This window comes from Brassica napus, chromosome A10 (assembly GCF_020379485.1).
Source record: "Brassica napus cultivar Da-Ae chromosome A10, Da-Ae, whole genome shotgun sequence".
Classification (NCBI taxonomy): Eukaryota; Viridiplantae; Streptophyta; class Magnoliopsida; order Brassicales; family Brassicaceae; genus Brassica; species Brassica napus.
The window spans coordinates 2048971-2057882 of NC_063443.1; the positions used below are offsets into that span (position 1 = coordinate 2048971).

Genomic DNA, 8912 nt, shown 5'->3' on the forward strand with positions numbered 1-8912 from the left:
GTTTTTCGTGTTTTTTTTTCCTCATTCTTATCTTACAATCTATAACTCATTTCTTTTATTACATTTTGTATCAAAATACCCACCGTAGTACTTAAATGGTGTTTTCATTCTATATTTTGTTGTAAAGCATATAGTACAGGAGGAAATAATTAAAATAGAAGCAATTTTACCTTTTATCAAAATTTGTTCCTCGTATAGCACCATGTTTGTGTCACTGCGTGTTCTATCCTCCTCCTTTATCCTTTTTAGTCGGATCTTAATCTCTTTGCACTGGTTGAATCTCCAGTAATTCAGAGCCACATATCCAGTTTCTTGATTTTTCTTCGTCGCAAAGAAGAAAGATAGTCACTGGAGAATATATTCTACTGGAACTTGGCATTGGCTCATAATATTTTATATACGGCTCCAGTTTTGTATCTATGGTATTGAATTTGAAAAAGAAGGAAGGTGAATTATCTTAATTTGCTCTTCTATTGATCGAGACTTTGGCTGCCATTTGTTTACTGAATTTTAAAAATATATATTGGAATAGAAAAAGAAAAGTTTGCGAAAGAAAGGAAGATTTGAAGGTAGTGGATACGTTGGAAACATTATTTTTCTGTTGCTATTTTTTTTTTTGTAAAAGAATTACGTGGCATAATTTGATTGGTGAAACGACTTGCGCTTTAGTATATAAGAGATTAACGTTATTTTCCGATCATGCTAAACCAGACTCCCGGTTTGTTCACATTTAAATTTCGTTATTGTGACTTGCCTTTATTCTACACTGCTAAGTGCTATCAAAATGTTGGATTCTTATCTTGTGATACAAGTAAACTATCATTCTTTAAATGGATACCTAAGAAATAATAATTTAGCCACCCTTAACTGAAGTTCCGATTTTTTTTTTTAATTTGCCAACGCGTGTTCACTGATTCATTCTTTTCGTGCTATTCAAATCCTCTTCTCTCCCGTTCTCGTACATCTATTATATGTTTTGAGTCTTTTGACCATTGGCCAGAAAAAGATTATATTACCATCATACTTATTTTATTGTTGCATGTTCATAGATTCTCAATTCAAATACATACATTTCTTAAAGGATGTTACGGCCGGTGAATATATCAAAAATAGTTAACCGCAAATCTTAAAAGTTGAAAGGTAACAAGCTGATTAACAGTTTAATATATATAGTATACGGAAAATAAAAACTATTTTGCAACGATATAGGTTACATTTGGATAGCAATGAAAAACAGGAGGGTATACTAGTATATTAGTTACGTTGCGACTAGGGTTGCATATAGATGAATTCATCCTCTTTGCATTCTCGAATCGCAATTTCCATTACTTTTCCTTCGGTCGAATTATGTAAAATATCACAGCACTGTCTTCTCGGAGCCTTCAACTACCACATCCAAACAAAGATGAGTAAAATTTAAAATAAATAAAAATGTAAGATTTTTACTTGCAATGGAGAACCTCTTAAAGTATTCCCAAGCATGTATCTTCTTCTTTTTAACATTTTCAAAGCGTTTATACTGAATTTAATATGTGATATTTCTAGGGAAACTTTAGTGATTGACATTTGAACAAGTACTTTTAGCTATGATTTTCACAGATGACCAGCATTTCACTTTTCATCCTATATATTATCAATATTCAAACACAAAATTTTAATTAGGTAAGTTTACTTACTTGTCTGATATGGGGATCGAGTCTTGTTGAGAACACTCTAATCTCTTCAATTTTGCGGGGCGATGAAGTGGGATCATAAGTGCAATTCTCGTAAGCTTGCTTATACACACTTTTGATAGTTCCATCACCGGGATGAGAGGAAACATATTCCATGAAGAAAGTGACAGGTCTTTTACAGGGATCAGGATTAAACTCTCTTGTGTTGAATGTGTACACACTTGCCAACCCGCCGAAATTTTGCCATGGTCGGAACGTTTGTTGTGTTCGCAAAACATCACGTACAAACATATGCCTACTCTCAATCTAACATTGACACAACAAATTAATTTGATTTAATAACAATAAGTTACATTTTCTAACGTTAAGATTGGCAAAATGATATTATAACTAACCTGAACAGTATATCCCCAGGAGACAGAGATGGTCCAAGAGTACCGACGGTCGTAGCAAACGGAGAGTTGAAGTATACGAAGAGGATCAAGTTCTACGGCGGAGAAGAGGTGTTGGACGGCTGAGAAAGTGGTTGAGTTTGGGAAAAGTGGATCAAGGTGGGACATGTGATGTAGAGACACCAATGGTCTCGTTGAATGTGACGTCAATATTCCCAATGCATTTCCATTCAGATCAAACTGCATAAATAAATAAATAAATAAAACAAGTACATTAATCAGTTTTTTAATTAGACCAAAAAAGTACCTTTAATCAGTTTTTGATCAAAAAAACAAGAGAAATTCTGTATGATAGCTTTTTTTAGTTTATTTTTCCGGAAATATCTCTCAATGAAAAAAATGATCAAAATAAATTTTATTAAAGGATAAATTTTTATTAACTAATCCTAGGATTAACTAATCTAGACTTAACTAATCTAGATTTATGGTTTAGAGTTAAGGGGTGAAGTTTTGGGATAAAGTTTCAAATTTTTAAAAATAAAAAATAAAAAATTTAAAAAATAAAAAACTATTTTGGTTATTTTCTTCATTGAGAGTTATTTTAAAAAATTGCCCAAAAAATGATAACTATATAAAGAGTTGAAATTTTGTAAAACCTGATGGAAGCCAGGTTCGTGAGACAAACCAACTCCAAGCTCAAGCACACAAGCATGAATCCTAGAGTCTCCTCCGTACAAATATGGATACCGTTCGATGCAAGAATCAAAATTTTTAGCTAAAACGTTAGCTAACGAACTGCTTAAAGCGATTCCTCCACCGCCAAACGCCATGTCGTTTCCAAACACCCTGTTCGACTCATAAATCTCTGAGGCAGCTCCTATGTAATACCAAGATCTGTGGTCATACTTAGAGAGTGTTCTTGCAAGATTTTTCGGGATGAATATCGTGTCGTCGTCTCCAAACACGTACCATCTTACTTCATGTGCAGAGGTATTAAACATTCTTACAGTTTCTAAAACGCACCGCGCGATTCTAATCGCGCGTCTGTCGCCTCCTGCGCAAGTGTATCTGCATAGTCAATAATTTAATTGGTCGATTCAGTTTAGCTATACTCTATTTAGAAAGGAAAACTAAAAGAATAAAACCGAAATATTAATTATAATTTATTATTTTATGATTTTGACTAATAGAATGTCAACTTAAATTTGTTGGAAGTAATGAATTTTTTTAGAAGTTATATACAATTAGAGTATAAACTTTAAACTCATTTGTAAACCTTTTTAAAATGTAAGAAATAAGTTTAAAGTTCCTAAATAAATTTGAAACATGGGGTAATAGCACAGATTACACCTACTTTAAAATAATGATGATATAAATAGTTTGCATAGTTACCTAAACCGTGACGTATCTTCAGAAACACAAATCGGAGGGAGAAGATGAGAATCTGTGTTGTTCTCCAAAGCCGAGAGAGGTTGGTCAACAAATACACACCCTCTCATTCTTTGAGTATCCCACCAAAGCTTAACATAATCTCTACGTGCAGGCCACGAGTTCAAGCTCGATCCGATCCCAAAGACAATGTGATCGATCTCTGTAAGGCTCTGAGGTTGATCTTGAGAAGATGAGAAGTAGGAATTAATATTGTCTTTAGACTGAAGCATTGATATGGAGAGGGAGGCAAGAAGGTAGACAAAGGAAAATAAAACAGAAAGTAGCATGCAATTCATCATACGGGTTGAGAAAATTGGAGAATAAGAGGATGAAGAATAAGCCTTCCATACGGGTCGGAAGAGACACATTTCCTTAGGGTTCAAAAAAGATGTATACGAAGAAGGATACAATTTTGTATAGTACCTATATATATACAAAATAAGGATATCAAAATGTATAAATGCCACGACGGTGGCGACATTAAAGTGGTGGTCGCGGTGTCTATAGACGGTTGAAGCGGCGGCGGAAAATGAAGGTCGATCATAGGGAGGGTAATGGAGTAATGTAAAAATGTATTTTCTTATGTACGGATTAATGCGGCCTAACTATTTACCTAAAGCTAGTAGTAAATTAATGAAGATATGGCGTTGACAGGAAGGAGTTTATTACATTATTTGTTTTATTTCCTTTATATCTCTATTATTAAAGAGAGACTTACTGTATGAGACACTTATTTCACTTTTTTTACTTCATTAGACACATCTCACTTGAGGGACACTTCTTCCTCTCCCTTCCTATGTGTTTTGACTCATACACCCTTTTGCTTTGGTTAGTGATGAGTTAGTTTTATTATTATAAAATGGCTGCCAGCTTTGTGGGGACCAACGTGTTTCCTTAGATGAGATATTAAAGTTTTTGTTTTGGTTTGGGAGACAAAAAACCACCGTAGGATTGAAAGCGATCCAATGGTCGGTGCTTGTTGTGTTTGAAAAAGGTAGGTCAGGTAATAAATGCATATTATCTTCCGGGTTGAAGGAGAAGGAGCTGCAGCAGGGAGGCGAAGAAAGGTGAGTTTTTAGTTGTTTCTTGTTTAAAACCAAAGACGTAAAATCTGTTTAGATTTGCTTCAAAACGTTTAACTATAATCGTTTTAATTTTGAATTTTTGTTTTAGTTTGTGAAAGAGCTAGCTTTGAAGATAGACGACCAATGTTTGGTTCTAAGTGGAGAGTGGGTGTGTGGGGATGGAGGAAAATGGGATTTCATCATTGAGAAGCATCGAATGGGTCGTATGGTGCCTGTGTACGAGGGCATTGGTTGTGTGGATCTTGAACGCAACATTCTGCGGGAGTTTGTGGTCGATGAAGCTCGTTATGGTGTTTTGTTGAGCTACTGGCCACCAACAAGCCTGGAGCTTGCAACTGGGATTAGGACCCCACCGGTGCTGATTACAAATGATGGTACTGTGAAGTATTTCTGCAAGCATCTTAAGGTGACCGGGGCGATGAATCTGTTTGCTCAGTTTAAAGAGAAGCCAAAAATTGTGGACAGTGATGTTGTGGATGACACGGATATGGGTTTTGTGTCACCAGATGCAGCAAAATTTTCGTCTGGGTCATCTAAAAGGGGTTGCATTCCACCAGGTGCTTCAGTGACTAAGGTGATAAACCTTGAGGAAGATGATGATTTAGTACGGGAGGTAGAGAGGGTGGAAGAACATTTGATGAGTGGGAAGAGAGTCAGAGGAGAGAGCAGCTGCGGTGTGGAGGATAGTGGTTTGAGTTCTGGAGCAAACAGTGAAGGAGATGTTGTTTTGGACGAGATAGAACTGAGGCCCAGAGGTTACGACCAGGAGTTTTGGGACCCGTTGTTGGCTGGAGATTACGGAGGTTCCAATGCCGTTAATGTTGTGTTTAACGAGGATGAGATTATTGAAGGACTGAAAAAAATTTCGGGTCCTAGAACATATGTTGAGGTTGGGGGGTCAAGCGGAGGAGATAAGAAAGAAAATCCACTGAAGCCGGAGGATTACAATCCTTGGATGGGAGGAGGTGGTGGCCCTCAGGCTGGGGTTAATATGGAAAGGCGACCTGCACGTAAACTCGCTGATGTTGACGACGAGGAGTTTGATATTCCTCCAATGTTCGACGACACCGAATATGATGTGTCAGAGATCCCAGACATGGATGTGGACGAACATGACAGTGAAATAGCTGTTGGGAAGATATTTGGGAGCAAGGAAGATTGTCAGATTGCTTTGGCAATTTATGCAATAAAAAAACAGTTCAAGTTCACGCAGACTCGAACGAAAGTTGATTCATTTGTTGTGGAGTGTCCAGACAAGAGATGTGATTGGCGTGTAACTGCGCACGAGATCCGGGGGTGTGGTTACTATGAGATAAGGAAGGCTCAGCTTGATCATCTGTGCCCCATTGAATACAGACAAGGCTACAAGAGCAGAGCAACATCTCGTGTCATAGCTGCCGTGTACAAAGCAAAGTTTGGGAACCCGGGGAAGGCTCCTGTTGCGCGTGATTTGCAGAAACTACTTCTGGAAGACCTGCGTGTGAATGCTTCGTATATGACGTGCTACAGGGCTAAGGAGAAAGCAATTGTGGGTGTGCGTGGTTCTGATGAGGATGCGTATCTGAAGCTCCCTGAGTATCTGTACATGCTTAAATTGGCAAATCCCGGTACAATAGCGGATTTGGAGACAGATTTAGACGACGATGGCGATGAACGTTTCCTTTACTTGTTCCTTGCATTTGGGGCTTCAATCAGTGGATTTAGGAAGCTTCGCCATGTGTTGGTGATAGATGGTACCCATCTTAGTGGCAAGTACAAAGGAGTTCTCTTGACAGCTAGTGGGCAGGATGCAAATTTTCAGATTTTTCCTCTAGCTTTTGCCGTTGTGGATGCTGAGGACGAGGATGCTTGGACCTGGTTTTTGCAAAAAGTGGAGAGGATTTTAAGCGATTCCCCCAGTCTAGCCATAATATCAGATAGGGCTGTGTGTATTTCCAATGCTGTGAGCAAGATTTATCCGCAAGCCAAACATGGAGCTTGCATAGTACATTTGGCAAGAAACGTGAATTCAAGGTTCTCAAGTAAGCACTTGGCAGAAATGGTGACCAAGACAGCCATGGCGCATGAGCCACGTGAGTACAAAGATCTTTATGGGAAGATCAGGGCCGCTAACAGTGCATGTGGGGTGTATTTGGGAAAAATAGGTACAGCTCGTTGGTCAAGAGTAAATTTCCCGGGTGAAAGATATAACATCATGACTAGTAATATTGCTGAGCAGTTGAATAATGCGCTATTGGAAAGTAGGGGAGCCAACATTCTAGAGTTGATTAAGTTCATTCAGAGAATGATGACTAGGTGGTTCAGTGCGCGTAGGAGGAAGGCGGAGAAACACAGTGGCGCTGTTGCTATAGAGGTGGACAAAGAGATGACAAAGAACATGGCGACAGTTAAGGGGAGTTACATAAATTCTGTCAATGAGTGGACTTGTCAAATTTTAGGAAAATTTGGGAGGTCAGACAAGGTTATGCTAGCGGAGAGGAAGTGTAGTTGTAAGTATTTTGATAATATCAAAATACCCTGTGGACATGCAATACTAGCAGCTAACGGGCTTGGAGTGTCAACGGAAACACTGTACGGTCATTGGTACAAAACATATGTGTGGAGGGAGACATATGCAGGTGTGATAAATCCAGATGAAGATCCAAGGAATGTAGACATACCTGAAGAAGTAAGCAATATGGTTGTATACCCTCCCATCACAAAGAGGCAGCCTGGGCGTCGTCGCAAGTCACGCATTCCCTCCACGGGGGAGATCAAGGTGAGTAAAAATGATTTATTAGACATAAGATGTAAAACGGACCGTTGCTGATGAAGAAAGGGTTGTTTGTATTGTTTTAGGTACCGAAGAAGAAGTTGAGTCAGAACAAATGTGGGAGGTGTAGGGGGATTGGACACAACCGGACTAATTGCGCTTGTCCCATCTAGGCGTGTAGCTGAATGAAGTTATCTTGTGGAGCATAACGGCGGAGTTTGTTTTTGTACGTCCGATGCTGAGGACATAAGTTGTTTTGTTATTGTTGTTCTTGATGGTCCTTTTTTGAAACAATATATCTAGAGCAAACAATAATGATTTAGGTGACGAGGCATGTTTGTTGGATTTCAGATATCTTTTTCGGTGATTTATGAGATCTTTATTAGGTGTTTTTTGTGGATGTGGACAAGAAGATATATGTGGTTGTTGCTTTGTTTTATGTTGACTACATTATGGTGAGGGATGGTTGTTGTTGTGTTTTTTGGTGAAAGTACTAATAAAAGTGCAGTAGGGTAATGATCGAAATCATAGTAATCTTAAACACAAAAGCATTAGGTGATAACATAGACGAAGAGTCTTGCAACAGAGACATTGGCACATCCAAATTAATTCATCTAGTTGGTCAACCTAGCGTGGATCCATGCCATTGTTCCCAGTGCAATGGCTGCGACTGCAATGTTGGTCAATGGGTTGTACGCAGTAGCGGCCACAGTTGGGGAGGCAAGAGTAGATTCTGTGGTAAAAGCAGGGCTGTCCTGAGTGCAACAGCTGTCGGTCTTGGCATCCATTAGAATTTTGAGTTGATGGAGTGTGTGCTCGATGTGTTTGGCCTGGATTTCCAAACGTTTGGATGTGTAAATCTTGTAAGAGTCGACATCTTCCTTCAGTTGGGAGTGTTTTGCATCTACCATGTTGATCTCGTCTACAATGGCTTCGTCCACCCACTTAAACAAGTGGTTCTCGGTTTTTCTCTGATAATGAGAACGAAAATGAGATCTATGTTTTTGAAAATATGTAATGAGAGAACAATAGACGCCTTTAATTGAAGAATCCTAATTGAATGTACCTTAAGCCCAATCTCGCAGCGATAGAACCTGCGGAAAAGATTCTCCTTTGTTTGCGCGCCGAATGTAGTCAGATTAGCTCCACACCAACAACGTGTGGGTATCCCAGTTGTTTGTCTCCCTGTATGTGACCGTGAGGAGGAAGAGGATGAGCTCATGATTAATGTAGGAGATTTGCACAGGGTGGGTAGGTAAGAGGAGAAATCAGATTTACTTTAGCTGAGAAGTAGTGTAGCTGAGAAGTATTTAGGGATTCTGTAGTTGAGGAGACTTAATGGAATTGAATATTAGGATGAGGTCCGTGTTGCAATGTAGGTTGTGGTCGTGGACATGTTAGATGAAATTTTTTTGGGGGTAGTGGATGTGGACATGAGAAAACTTTGATTGATTGTAAGCGTGAAATGGGGTATAAAAATTGTTCACTTTGCACGCTATATATAGTAGAGAATCGATCAATAGCAAATGCAAACGTTTTCCATAATGGAGGCCTGAAAATCAAGTCATAATACATCAAC

General features: G+C 38.7%; 2 protein-coding genes across 2 annotated transcripts; both read right to left on the reverse strand.

Moving 5' to 3' along the window:
* Positions 1–1611: 1611 nt before the first annotated feature.
* LOC106369462 lies at positions 1612–3726 on the reverse strand. The gene is made up of 5 exons (XM_048743248.1): positions 3458–3726; positions 2722–3133; positions 2069–2305; positions 1677–1979; positions 1612–1623 (listed from the first exon to the last, which is right to left on the reverse strand). Exons 1-5 carry the CDS (start codon positions 3724–3726, stop codon positions 1612–1614), a joined length of 1233 nt encoding a protein of 410 aa, XP_048599205.1.
* A 4221-nt stretch (positions 3727–7947) lies between these two features.
* LOC106350388 (uncharacterized protein At4g04775-like) lies at positions 7948–8555 on the reverse strand. Its single transcript, XM_013790280.2, has 2 exons — positions 8400–8555; positions 7948–8304 (listed from the first exon to the last, which is right to left on the reverse strand). The coding sequence occupies exons 1-2, from the start codon at positions 8553–8555 to the stop codon at positions 7948–7950; spliced, it is 513 nt and encodes a 170-aa protein (XP_013645734.2).
* Between the last annotated feature and the right edge of the window lie 357 nt (positions 8556–8912).

Excerpts from the sequence above, each read along its gene's own strand:
- LOC106369462 (XM_048743248.1), bottom strand. The coding sequence starts at position 3,726 with ATGCTTCAGTCTAAAGACAATATTAATTCCTACTTCTCATCTTCTCAA. Across the intron at positions 2,306-2,721 it reads ACGAACCTGGCTTCCATCAG|TTTGATCTGAATGGAAATGC; the intron begins GTTTTACAAAAT and ends TTATTTATGCAG. Across the intron at positions 1,980-2,068 it reads CCTGGGGATATACTGTTCAG|ATTGAGAGTAGGCATATGTT; the intron begins GTTAGTTATAAT and ends TGTCAATGTTAG.
- LOC106350388 (XM_013790280.2), bottom strand. The coding sequence starts at position 8,555 with ATGAGCTCATCCTCTTCCTCCTCACGGTCACATACAGGGAGACAAACA. Across the intron at positions 8,305-8,399 it reads GCTGCGAGATTGGGCTTAAG|AGAAAAACCGAGAACCACTT; the intron begins GTACATTCAATT and ends TCTCATTATCAG.